At 37.6% G+C, this 14,329-nt stretch overlaps 1 protein-coding gene across 2 annotated transcripts in view; it reads right to left on the reverse strand.

The window, feature by feature from the left end:
* Nucleotides 1–241: 241 nt before the first annotated feature.
* The window catches only part of GPAM (glycerol-3-phosphate acyltransferase, mitochondrial), a 32,698-nt gene continuing 18,610 nt past the window's right edge, over nucleotides 242–14,329 (reverse strand). The window contains exons 13-22 of one of the 2 annotated variants that reach the window (XM_074159184.1): nucleotides 13,772–13,857; nucleotides 12,652–12,767; nucleotides 11,868–11,938; nucleotides 10,492–10,756; nucleotides 9,836–9,978; nucleotides 8,189–8,266; nucleotides 5,055–5,195; nucleotides 3,739–3,928; nucleotides 3,571–3,629; nucleotides 242–2,389 (exon numbers count right to left, since the gene is read on the reverse strand). In XM_074159184.1, the coding sequence (XP_074015285.1) occupies nucleotides 2,273–2,389; nucleotides 3,571–3,629; nucleotides 3,739–3,928; nucleotides 5,055–5,195; nucleotides 8,189–8,266; nucleotides 9,836–9,978; nucleotides 10,492–10,756; nucleotides 11,868–11,938; nucleotides 12,652–12,767; nucleotides 13,772–13,857 (1,266 nt within the window). In that variant the 3' untranslated portion in view covers nucleotides 242–2,272. The remainder of the gene's footprint in view (nucleotides 2,390–3,570; nucleotides 3,630–3,738; nucleotides 3,929–5,054; nucleotides 5,196–8,188; nucleotides 8,267–9,835; nucleotides 9,979–10,491; nucleotides 10,757–11,867; nucleotides 11,939–12,651; nucleotides 12,768–13,771; nucleotides 13,858–14,329) is intronic. The other variant, XM_074159185.1, reaches the window with a different exon arrangement.

Raw genomic sequence — 14,329 nt, forward strand, 5'->3', positions numbered from 1 at the left:
TGCATTATTATCCTACCCACTCATTGATTTATATTAACCAATTTTTTTTTATTTTTCCTTTAAATGTAAGCCATAAGTTATCTTAGCTGCAACACCCAGCCAGAACACTTCAGTGACCACAGTACTCCTGGGTTTTACGGTAACTAATACATCAGTTGGCAGAACATTCTTAATAAAACAACTCAAGTTTCGTTTGCTTCATATTGCTTCATTTTTAAAAAGCTTTTTTTTTTTTTTTTTTACGTACAATCTTCATTGTTAGTACACTTCAGATTTACTGAAACGCAGTAAACTATGAGAGCTCATTATTCAGAAGCACCTAGTCTTTTTTTTTTTGTCATTAAATGGAAGCCATCAGCAACAACCATTGTAGGGAGCGTTCACCAGGTTAATGAACAGTGCACGTTAGCGACTATGAGATGAAACCGTTTTCTAAATCGCTAGTAGACTTCACAAAACAAATTATGTGCGATGCAGTCACTGTCCTGCTGAGACAGCAGAAGGACGTAAAAACAAAAGCGACTCTAGGGTCGGTTTTTATCCGTATTAATGTAGCTTTGGTTCAGAAATTCTTTAAGTGTTGTAGAGCACCTGGTTTAGTGACAAAACACGTGCGTCTCACAGTGCTAACAGTATAATGCTAATAAACTATAAACTGCAGGTTTCAAATATTAATAGCATTTAATAAAAAAATTTACAGAAATACTCTTGTTGACAAATGTGCAGTACAAATGCAAGCTCCTTGGCCACAAACTCAAATTGTGTGCATCAGTTTTGTGCTGGCGTAACAGTGCAAACGCTGGGATTCAAGTATGCTTTTCCGTATTGATGTTAAGCAACAGAGATTACACGGTGAAGTTTGGGGAGATCGCTCACAAGGCCAGAACGCGAGAATCAAGCGAAACGTTGCAGTAATTGAAATGTTTGATGTCCCTCATACAGAAGGCAATCTGAATGAGGGAAACCACATTTCACAAGCGAACCAGCTTCACAAACCACCAAGTTATTGCTTCAGCTAGATGAGCTGTACTCAGTACAGGCCGACAGCTTGCAGTCTGATCTCCGCTCACATGAAGGGAAGATGAAATCTACAGTGCAAGTCCCCCATGCAAAAGGATCAAATCGCAAGACCAGAGTCCCGTTTCGTAGGACAGAATTTATTCATCATTCAGTTTTGTCTGCGAGTTATTATTTTTTTCTGTAAGTCAGTTCGATCAGACTCAAAAGTACATTGTATATGACATTTCTGTGTTTCTAGAGGTTGCTATTTCTTGCCAATTTAGATCTGCTCAGCAACAGAATACAGTATGAACACTCTTTTTCAAAGAATTGCAAAAGTTATTGCTGAAATTTTTAGGGCCAAAATTAAAAATTATTTCACCAAATCAAGTCTTTACTTAAAAAAAAATCTGACATCCTATTAATTAAAAAAAAAAGAAAACCCAACAAACTTAATAGTTTTTTTCAATTAAATAATAATCTAAGATTTTACAAGATATTCACATTCAGGCAACCGTCTCCTGACTTTCATCTGGCTGAATGACAGATGCCATGATAAAAACAAGAACGCTACTCTCACATTCTTCATGACAGCAGTGATTAGTGCAATTTACCACTGCACTACACGGCGCTAATAGTGCAAGGTGTGCCTGCCAACAACGTTTCTCACAATCAGCTGCTACATGATCACTATTCTCAGATGTCTGTAACTGTTACTCTCATTAGAATTTTGGCATTTATGTTAACATTTATGAAAACTATGGCTTTATCCATGAAATACATATCCTGCCTAAGCAAAATTTTTAAACCATTTATTTAAAACAATAAAACTGAATAGGAATGGAAGTTACTTGTTCGTGCCAGAAGCTGTGTTGCCACTAAACTCAAGATCTCAGGGTTAGCTACAGATCACAAATACGTGCATTTGTGCATCTGTTACAGTCTTTAAAAGTATATTTAAAACATAACACTGATAAAACTTCACTCTTCATTTTAAATCTAATTCTAATAATTTATCTTATTTTTTGCGACATGTTTAATTACTTGTATCCAAAGTATCATCTGAGTATCGCTGGATTACAACAGGATCGGGACTGTAAGAAACCCATAAATGCATACGTAAGAAGGCACTTGTCTTCCAGTAGTTCAAGTCAGAGAAGGCCTTACCCAGACAGTGGCACCTTACACTTTGAAGGATTAGCAAATGCCCCCAGGCTTTGACAGAGTCTCAAAACCTGTCTTCATGTCACTGGACAAAGGTGCTATATGTGGTCTATAATACCATGAAGCTCATGATGAATTCCAGTAGTTTTTGCCTGTTGCGCTGAGGTAGGAACGTAGTGCTTAGTTCCAAAATGGTGTCTCTTCTTTGTTTCGTCTGATTGAAAACCTAAAACACAGCATAAGTAAGCACGACCGTGTTAAAGGAATCTTCTTTCTTTTGTGATTAAAGTTTTATGGTCTATACTAAAGTTACCCTCATTTACAAGATTTTATTTTTTTTTTCCTTTCTTGAAAGCTTGGATGGCAATGCCCTTAGATATTATTAGAATTCACTCAACAATGAAGCCCTTCAAGAGGTACGGAAGAAGAGAAACAGAAATAAGCACAGTGTACGATAAACAGCCAACTCCTAACAGCAAGGGATAAAACATGCACTCAAAAGGCTTCTGAGTTGAAAGTGTAAGCACTTTGAAAACACAAATTCAGATGCTATGAATAGATGCTCAGCAGATGCTATCTAGTTCCACTTTTCCAACAGCAGAATAAACCAGAATTAAAATGACAGGTTTGTTATGTGCTTTCTTCACAGCTCTTACAAGAAGATACGTTTACTGTAGACTAACTAGCGTTAGATTATTTAATATATCAGAATTTAAAGACAAAGACTTCAAAACCCTTCTCTAGCAATGCTTTGCCTGAATGCTGACTCTTTCAAAAGTATAATGCTAAATCCCATCTGACACTCAGGTAGTCACATCATTCTGACAAAAGAAAAACTCTTTATTTGCAAAATCTAGATAGGCGACTTAAAATCTGAAGTGCTAGTGGTAAAATGCAAAACTGATCCTTTATTTTAAAGAAAACCTGTATCCTCATGGTGGACACTGGAGGTCTATTTAGGATGGTTCTCCTGCAGCATCATTCACTTGTAAGCCAAAATTCAATAATTAATACTTTTTGAAGATTTAAGTAGTCCTTCAAACTTAAATTTTGCTGTTACTAAACACAGAGCATGCTCTCAGCCTTCCAACACTGTCACTGATGTCCAGTAAGGACATGGAGTAGAGCAGAAGAACTTCATTTGCTGTGAATAAACACGTCTAGTCACCTAACCCTCATCTAGACAGGTTTTCTCGGGGGCACAAAGTGCCCTGTTCTGCAAAGCGTGTTCTTCTCCTACAGTCCTGAGTCTCAAGGAAAACAAAACACTCAAACCCTACAATACATTTGCACAGACACATTCACAGATTTTAAACTGAGACCGAACAGATTCCATGAATTGTCAAAATTGTGCTCGTTATTAAAATGAAACTTAACGGTCTCCAACTTTGATCTCCAAACACTTACCCCAATTTCCTTAAAGACTTTCACTGCGTTTTTCACATGACTGTAGGTAGCACTCTCAGCTGCAAGAAAGAAAACCCAGAGATAAACAAACTGCAATTGAATTTGGGCTGCCTCGTGCTAGGGTGAACAGAATTAATCAAATGCAGTTCCAAGAACAGTTTAACATACCATATACAGCAACATTCTTCTCCGTCCTGCTTATTAAGTGCCTGTGTAACTTTTGAAGGTATTCAGACTCGGAAACTGGCCCATTAAAATTGTGCACAAAGATGACAGCAGAGCTATAAGCCTCCAGTAAGGGACCCAACAACCTCTGCAGGAAAGTGATGTACTGCTGGTGCTCTTGAGACTGGCTCACCTAAGAAAGGGCAACAAGAGCTTAAGTGACAGAGACCAGCGGAAACAAGAAATGACCTGCAACCCAGTACACGGCAAAACAGCAGCCCAAATAATTCTTAGTACAAAAAGGAGCACAGGGGCACAACACAGCACATTATGAAAGCATGGCAAAAAAGCAGTTTACCACGAGCAGTTTACCCTCAGAGAAGACTGAGGGGAGATCTGATCAACACATACAAATACTTAAAGGGTGAGCGTCACAAGAATGGGGCCAGTCTTTTTTGAGTGGTACCCAGTGATAGGACAAGAGGAAAACGGGCACAAACTTGAACATAAGAAGTTCCATCTAAACATGAGGAGGAACTTCTTCACTATGAGGGTGGCAGAGCCCTGGAACAGGCTGCCTAGGCGGGTGGTGGAGTCTCCATCTCTGGAGACACTCAAAACCTGCCTGGACACGTTTCCTGTGCAACCTGCTCTAAGTGGACCTGGCAGGGGGATTGGACTAGATGATCTGCTGAGATCCCTTCCAACCCATATCATTCTGTGATTCTGTGACAAAACAGGCACAGTACACCACAGAGCAATGCTACTGTTTTCTCCTCCAGGATATTAATAACTATTTTCCTAAGATAAAACTGAAGACATCATACTGTTCTGCAGCCAACAGAAGGGTTTCCATTCACTCACAGAGGCGGACATAAGTTTCCAAGTGTTAAGAAGATACCCTAAAGAGTGTTTGTTTCAGCTCTGTGAGAAAACTGGTAATATGTCTAAAGTCAACATGATCAATCTATGAAATGAAATTTAGGCTGAAAATTAATACCAGCTGGATGTGCCCCTTTCAGAGTGAGTGCTGTCAGTAAAGAATGAAACATTTAGACACTAAGATACTTAACTATTTATCAGTTTTCATTACACTAACCATTGCCCTTCCAACTCCCCATAAGATTATTTGATGTTTCTTCAGCTGTTTTCCCCATGTGAAGAACAGGAAGACGTTTTACTGACTGTAGAATAATACAGCAGACTAACACTGTGAACCAGCAAAAAAACCCAAATTATCATTACCACTCCCAAACTAGTGAAATAGTTTGTATCTCTCACAACAGGCTTCAATGTTATTAGCCTTAGGATAATATTACCTTCAGGTAGCAATCTCTCTGCTCTTCTCCAAAATCACTGTCTTCATCTTCCTCGTCACTTCTCCAAGATAATGGCTCAGGAAGTTTCTTATCCCATTGCTGTTCTGTAAGACTGGGGCTAACATCCTCCTGATCATCCTGCTTAAATTTGAAAGGCAAGGTGGTAAATAGCTAAAACCCTCAAATCCAGGCAAACAATAGGTTTATTTTATAATCTCATCTGACTTAATCAGTCCATTCATTAACCAGTATTTAATGAAAATAAGTGAGACCAAATTACAGACAGCATTGAGATAAAGAGAAGAGAAATTTGGTGAAAAAGATTGCTTTTCTTTAGTTTGCCTGTCAGATAAAAGTGAAAATCTTTGCAAGTGTTGCTGAATTTTCCTAACAGAGGCCATGCAGTAGCACTTGCTAAGGAAGTGTTTTCAGCTGTTAGGATGGAAAGTTGAGATGCTATCTGGATGGGGATGCTGCTAACCTCTGCACTACTGTTGCCTTAAAGACTGAGTAGTAAACTCTGTGTGATTATATTACAAGAGCCGAAATCTCAATTAGTGCAGAATGCCACAAGTTGCTATTTGGAAGTGGTAACTTACTGCCTCTAATGATGTTGTTCTTGCATTTGTCCCCAGGTGAGATACTGGTTGGAACAGAATGAGCCAGTTTTAATCACAAAGGCTTTAAATTGTTTAAACCTCGATTACGTTGAGACATTAAGACCCTCCACCTGCTACACCACAGCAATTCCCTTCTGCTAATCACCCTGACAAGCACCATCCAAGTTTAGCCTACAAACACCCCACTGTAACCCACCCTCCGAGCAGGACATGGATTTACGCTTATACTTTTTGGCAGGTAGGTGTCTTAGGTAAATACACATTTCTTCAAGCTTTTGAGGTGAGTGCATGACAGCGAGAACACCATCGATGGAATTTCTTAACGAGTATTGTGAAGGGAAAAAAGCGTTCATTGTTTGCTTTTCATCTATTTAGTAAAACCATTAAATAGAAAAGTGCTTTGTATAGTTGTAAAGTATCGTAACATTCCTTTGCGAGGGCATAGTGAGGTAATGCAGAGAGAATAAGCACAAGTGACAAATGTATACATACTAGATCTACTGGAATAGAGATTTCATTTTATTGTGCAATAATGCAGGTATGTCAGAAGTTCAGGTGTACAGTAACTGAGGGGCAATAGAAATACTCCCCCTGACTAACCAATGTCTGATGCAACACTCAATTTCAACAATGCACCTTCAGAGATGAGTTTCAGAAATAGTAAACACACACTCAAAAGAATAAGGAAAGCCTTAGCGCCAATCATTCACCATTATTTCTTTTGCTCAAAGTAGAACAGAAAGATTTTTCAAAGGTCACCAGTTGTAAGTTGCTGAGGAAAGACCCCCACACAGTTATTCCATGTAGAAATGGGAATCGGGCAAGATTAAAACCAAATGGATAATAGACACCTCGTAGATGTGATTACTGTCATAATATTAGTGACAAAGAAAAAGGCCTCTGCAGCAAATGAAGAATGACATCCTTCTAATCTTACACTCTGATCAAATGTTTTATTTTGATTGAAGCAAAGGTGACAGAGTAAGTTTAAAAAAAATATTGAAGAGATCACTACGTGTTAGGAATATTAATTAGTTTTGGAAATAGACACTAGAATCACAGGAAAATCATTTTTTAAAAAAGCATGGATCAATCATATTCAATTTAATGGGAAATTTATCAGTGTCAAATGTCAACAGAAAACCGAAATAATTAGAAGGGGCAGAACCTAGTTACCTTCCTAGAGGACAGGTTGTAAAAACCCCACAAACATTTCCAACCTGTCTGAAGTCATGAAATAACCATTGCTTACAGTGTTTGCACCGATTATGCAAATTCTTAACATTTTAAAAGAAGTAAGCAGGTACAGAGGTTTTCTAAGTTTAAGAAATTTACTGACAGAACATATCCCCTTTTTAAGCACTCAAATGTTCTGTTGGTGTTGTATATCAAACAACACAAATATTTATATACGGCCTAATAGCTTTCTATATCCCAGCTCTAAACAGTAAACTACCAGACTCAGCATCCAAAACTTGTAGAAGAACCCTCAAGACAGATTTCATGCTTGAGTAGAGAGAAGTGCGTATCTACTGCTGGCCACAACTATTTTCCTCATCTGTCCCCAGGCATGGAACATACAGGTTTTTTCCTAATCCTCTGATTAGCACTCATTTTTGGATTTATCTAATAATGATTACAATCTAATGCATGACAACGTCAGTAGTTCCGATAAAAAGGAAGCAGCAGGAACTCCAAAGGAGGAGAATGTTTAATATCCAGGTATATCAAGTAAACAGTATCTGTGGTACTATTTACTATGGAAGCACGTATCAAAAGGTATTTAGTAAGATTCGAGTGAAGCAGTTGGCCATTAACAAATACACCAGAAGCACCTCTAGCCCCCTTTGAAACTGGAGAGCTGCAAGAAAGAAGAAAGCAGCCAAATATGTAACTCTCTTCCATGTGCTCTTTAAACTCTGCTGCTTGCTCCTGGGTGCCAAGGTTTGTTTATTGCGCACAAGAAAAGTTTGGGAAGCAAAGGCATGTTGAGACAGCCATCCCCTGGTCCCCAGGTTTTCTTTACAGTGTATGCCTCTGGCATATTGCACCACACAGCGACTCCAGTACCTCCCTGGAGCTGCAAATTGTGCTGGCAGGGGAGGCTTACAATGTTTTTGAGATCGATGTAAAGAAATCAAAAAATGACTAAAGATCTGGACTACTCACGCCTGCAGAGTAGAAAGCAAACATCCATGTAGCTATGCTACGATTCAAAAGGGCTCCAACAATAAAATAAATCCCCATTTCACCAGACAGTATAAAACATGTGTCGTCTTTAGTAGGTTTAATGGTAAAATGAAATTACAGAGTCATTCATAGCATCCCAGGATGACTATACATTTATAAGCATCAGGCATTTGGGTAAGAATGAAGTACCATCAGTCCTGGACTTGTTGTTACAAGCTTTTCATAACAGCATCTATTTAGAACGAGACTCACAACTAAGCACCATAAACTACCTATGGCAAAAGTACAAGAAACAAAGGTCGTTTAGTACCTCTACCACCTTACCTCGGCCACCAGAAGAATGCCATATTGTATCAGCCTTTCCACGGATTCATGGCAAACTTGATATATCACCTGGCAAGGCTGCACAACATAAAAGAAATGCATTGAAAAAATCACATCCATTGTACCCATCATAGCAAAACCAGTTCCCTGCTCAGTATGAATGTTTTAGATACAGTGGTACTAGTCCTTTTAAGCAAGTTTTTCAACTTTTACCAGCATAATCCCAATGCACCACCCTTATGTTTATCCTGGCCAACAGGCAGACATTAAAAAAATTACAGTGAAGTAGTATATTTAGAATTTGTCCAAGTTTTTTCAAGAAATGCATTACTACACAGCTAGAAAACCACATTAAATATTCTCTCCTTTTAATTGTCTCTAACCAAATTTTAGTTTGTTAACAATTCTGGAATAAAATCATCATAAAACTAAAATCATTGAGACTCATACAGCGAATTATTTGGAATTTAAAGGAAAGTACACTTTTAAGAAACTTCCTTGTGTGTTTGAAATTGTGAATAAAATCCCAACACCTTTCACATTGTTCATGAACATGTAGGAAATATTTTCTAAATTAAAAAAAAAAATAGTCAATCATTAGCTTTGAAAGCAGAATGAAAAAATTATTAGAGAACACCATCATATGAGCTACATTACTGCCCAGACAAAATCACTAAATTTGGCTTATGTTTCATTTAAAAAGGCACAAGTATGTGTGCAAATTTAAGAACTAATTAAATAAGCTCTAGAATTCTAAGTAACTTCTACATATAAGAAAAAAAATATCTTGCACTTAAAATTACAAGTATACAGAGTGTCTGAGAATTGAGATACCATCAGGTCTCTTCAGTGTTTTGTAACAAAACAAAAAAACAAAGTCAAGCCGTGTTTAAAACTGCCACTAAGTACTAGGTGTGGCACACTGTGACTATTGCACTCTTATGCAAATTAAGAATATCTTTAGAATCTGGAGCCTTAGTTCCCAGCATAATTTCAATCATCTATGCAAATTCGTATGAGTTGGATACTCTCAAAGGCTTCTATTTGTTTAAGTAAAAAAAAAAAAAAAAATTAAATAGTTTGGGCAGAATGCAGATATAGTTGTGATGGTCTAATGACATAAGCGACACAAAATCTGTTGGCATTAAAAAGCCCAACTTCAAGATGTGGGAAGCTGACAAGAGAGAGCAGCTTTGCTTTCTCGGGGAAGGAGTAAAGCCAGCACAGCAGCATCGCTGTCGGCTCAGCATCGCCCACTTAGACCCGCAGGAGCAGCAGGCACGCACTCGGTACGTACCCCTGAAACCACATTGATTAATTTTGTCACACCTTGCCAAGGAAACAAGGTAGCGACAGAAGTTTGGAAAGTTAATTCACCTGTTGTCTTAGGCCAGAAAACTTTTGGGTGAACTGTTCTGATGGAACTAAATTCGTTCAGACATTTCTTTGAAGCAAGTGGGGAACAACGCTATCTTCCTTTTTCAAATTATATTCAACCTCTTCATACCCATTACCATCAGACTGACCTTACAGTGAACATATCAGAACCGTGACACTAGAAGAAAGCATCAATTGGTTCTAACGTAACACACACAGTTACAAGCAGAACAAAAATTTGAAACATGGGCAATTAACGCAATTACTTACCAAAGATATAGTAAATTCATTAGAAAGCAAGTAACATAAGCTGGCAGCTTTTCGGACCAGGTGTTCTTGACTAATCAAACTGGGAGAAGCACCATTGGTACCATTTCTGTACCTCCTACTCTGAACCGCATGAAGACTGCAGGCTAGAGCACAAACATACATAAGCAAAGTTTATTTTTCCGAAGAACTTTACAGCAAAGGAAACTTAAAACTTTTTTTTTTGGCTATTTCTAGGCCTAAAAGCAGTCAAATATTACATGTGCAATTGAAAAATAAAGACAGAATTCACCACTCTTCCACTTGAATCCAGTTAATGTTAGATTGAAACAGAATCTCATGGAAACATTAGTGACGAAAGCACAGGTTCTGCCATGTTGGCTCAAAACTCTGATAGTACCTTGCCTACGGCAGTGACCAACACAGGAATACTTCCAAGAAAGATATATAGGATAATGAGAAAACTGAGGGAAACATTCTACAAACCAAAACCAAGTTTACTTTAAAGGTATTTTTGTTAGAGTAAACACGGGCTGAATCAGGGAGGGAAGAAATATATAAATAAATTACATGAAAAATGGGGGTTGGGAGAGGTTGTGCAGATACTTAGACTTTATGGGTCACAGGAAAGTCTTTCCTTGGTAAACCCCAACACATACCAATAATGGCCTCTTTAATGAATACGTGAAGAACTCCATTGCTGTAGAAGTTGAGTTCAAAGACAGCAGGTATCGTTGTGCTGGGAGTGATGAAGAACTCATTGTTTCGGCTAGTGTTTGTGATATTTACACAGTTCCCCAACAAGTGGATGGCATGCATGACAACATCATCTGAGTTCCCTGAAAATCCCAAGTCAAAGTCACGGGCTAAGACCTCCTCCTTCATGGAGAAAAAATCTTCTACCAACCTGGAAAGATCAGTTCCCTGGAAATAAAAACAGAATCGCACACTGAAACAATTTTTCCACACAGAAGTTTATCTGTAAACAACATGACCATGTATATAGCAAACACATAAACAATCCACTAATTGTCAATAATCCAAAGCACAACAGTTATATTAGAAAAACTTCTTTTCATGGAGATTTTCCTGGAATACTCCACGGGTTTTGAAATACATGCAATTGTATTTTAAAGCCATGCAGCTATTTGAGAAAGCAAGTTTTTTTGTTTGCTTCTTGGTTTATTCCACAACCTGCAGAGACCTGGGTTGTTCTTTAAAAACATGTTAGAGATATCATATTTCCACTACCTATGCTATAAAATGAATGATCAGTTATCTGGGAATACCGCAATTGGTGGAAATTCTCTTCAATTGTTTGGGGACATGAGGAAAAGCTTTTCGTCAAGCACTTCCTTTCCTTGGTTTTTGTCAAGATGGCTTCAGATGACAGTGTAAAATGCTTCTTTGATCCCATTATTTTAGGAAATTGGAAAGACTGTACTGAAGGGAATAGTGATACTGTCCTCAACTACAAAGATTACTTATCTCACCAATATTTTTCAATTTGCCCTGGATTTATAAGCAATGCAAGTTTCAAATTACAGGCAGAAGGAATTTCAGAAAAAACGCTTAACACATTTGTAGGAAGAAAAAAAATTCTTCCATGCCCCACATACAAGACTTCAGTTAAACATTTGTATCGCTTTGCTATCACGGTATAATATTCTAGTACCAAGGAACAGCAAAACTCATTTAAAAATTAACAGAAGAGTTGATAGCATATTCAATAGCAAATGGGTTTAAGACCTAAAAAACAATCTTAATACAATCAACAAAAACAATGTATTCTTTTTAAAAAGCATAACTAAAATCTATTTCCACATGAGTATTTATTATCATCCCATCAACAACGGCTCATCTTCCAGCATCCACTACTATCTAAAATACTAGCAGTCAGACTACCTGAAATCCACTTTAATTTAAATGCACCTTTCTTCTTTTATTAGTATCATACAATAGTAAAAAACATACTATTTTTTTATTAACAAGGCCAAAGTAATGTTTGGCTATTTAAGCAGCATGGAAGCCTTACCTGCCTGTGTCTATATAGCAGCAAACAGGCAACGATGTGGGTAGACATCACAGCACAGGACTTGTTAGCAGCTAGAAGTAAACAACATAAACTCATTAAGCATCTGGGAAGTTCAGAACATTATTACAAGTGAAAGAGTACTTTCTATTTAAAAAAAGAAAAATAATAGTGATATAAAGGTACAGAACTATACCTTCTGAATGAAATATAAAGTGTATTATGTCTATATAGTAACAATATTAAAGTAATCAAATTAAAGTAACTTGAACTAAGAAGGCTGAGTAAAGCTTAAATGTTTACTAAGCTAAGTCCTGTGTTGTATGCTTCTCATACCACAAATTACAGATCTACTGACTGAAGCAGACACCACAAAACCTATAGAACCTGGCAACACTGGTCTCCACAGCCAGATGAGTTCATGTGAGTACAATCTTAAATAAATGCCATTAAGACACTGCAATAAGTTCTTACATGAAATGGTAAGAAATCAGTGTATCAATACGACAAACACTTCAGTTTACAGCAAGTTCAGTACACTAGTGCAAGGAATACAAAAGCTAACAAAATGGAGTAAAATGTTGTCATTAATTAGAAAGAGAATTTATTAAATTTTGAAGAAGAGGGAGGGAGAGAGGCAAAGGATGGAGAATAGTCAAGAGAGCATTTGAAGTCATGAAACGATCACCTGAATGGAGGGAACTGGGAAGTTTCACATTAGCAAAAAGCAAGTTCATACAATCAGTAAAACGATACAGGTAGCTGATAGTGATAATGTAACACTTACTGAACAAAATATGCTCAGCCAAGTTGGATATCAGCTCTCTTCTGAAGGGCTCACTGGTGATATCCCTGGAGTTGGGCAGCGAGGCCTCTGTACCTTCATGCACAGTATCATTAGGTCTGAACACAGAATAAAAATTCACAGTATGATATTTTGATTTAGATCCAAATGTAAAATAACCTAGACCGATTTATTTTTTTTTTAAACACTAACTGAACCACAGCACAAAAACCCACTATGCTATCTGGTAAGGGTACGAAGATGTTATGTGTAACAAGCTCCACAAAAATTTTAGTATCTACCAACTTTTCCAGATTATTTCTTCATGCTAAACAACCATCCCAGATAAGACTACCAAAAGAAAAACTGTAATACAGAACATTTACCTTGTCCTATTGACTATTCCTGACTTTGCCACTACACCATTTGCACCCCACAACTCTTTTCCCTTAATGAATACTGACAACAGTAGATTAAGAAAATCTGCTTAAAAGGCAGTTCCCAGCCCAGCCCCTCTACAAACTAGAAATCGTCTTCTCTATGACCTATGTACCTACCTGTAGATCCTGTATGGACCTACTTAAATGACTTTGTCTCTACTAGGACCACACAGGTTTGTAGAAGTCAAGATAAGACCTCAACTAAAATGTGGATCTGTGTAACAAATGCTCTAGCCCTAGAGCACAGTTTTGCATTTCTGAGTGATGGTCACCTCCTTGAGCAAGGGGTACTCACTCACAAGTCCTATTTGCTTTGAGACTATACCAAAACCCACCCAGAACGTTTGTGAGGTTTAAAAGCATATCTTTCATTTTTCATTGTGTGCAATTTTTTTCCCTTAAGTTATTCGATTAAATTTAAAATTAAACCAACAGAGGTCACAAAAATTTTTAAAAAGCCTCCTCGAGCTTACTTAAACAGAGCTCCCCAGGCAGAATGCAACTCTCATAATAAATTGCACAGTTACAACTGTGTAAATTTTTTGTTTTTCTATACAGGATTAGGTTACCCTTGGGGAGCTAAGTACTGCTTGGAATGCAAAGCAGAACACTAAAAAGACAAACAAACCAACAAATAACCCCCAACGTGTTCTCCCTTTGCCCAACACCCAAAAAATCTCTACCTTGATGGAAGTATAGCTGGTAACAAAGCTTGTTCCAAAGAAAGAGGAGCAGGCACAGGTTTTTGGCTTTGGCTGTTTACATATTCCTGTTAAGAGAAGACTTGTTATTTTCAGTACTTTTTCCACCTTATTCTTGCATTCAACTGATAATAGTATTATATGAAGAAGGCAGTTATTCAAAAATGCAACTGTGATTAAAACTAGCTCACACTAAAAGAGCAGTAATAAGGTCACAGAAATTAAGTCTGCAACATCTTATTTGCTTTTGATTTTATTTTACAAAAAGGCAAACTTTCCACAGCAAGAAATCTGCACTTCATAAAAACACTGCAAAAAACCAATACATAACCCCTGTCAGCACCCTGCTGGGAACAACTTCTTTGAGACTAGCTTCTCCATGATTTAATTAATGAGAACTGCCTTCATTAACATGAATGAGAGCAAAGTCTAATACCCTTTCAGAACCAACACGGAGACTGTAATTAGTGTTTGCTGCTGCTTTCCTCAAACGCCAGGACAGAATTCTCCATAGGTAAACATCAGTGTAGAAACTCCAGT

The sequence above is a fragment of the Numenius arquata genome, chromosome 15 (assembly GCF_964106895.1).
Source record: "Numenius arquata chromosome 15, bNumArq3.hap1.1, whole genome shotgun sequence".
NCBI classification, from domain to species: domain Eukaryota; kingdom Metazoa; phylum Chordata; class Aves; order Charadriiformes; family Scolopacidae; genus Numenius; species Numenius arquata.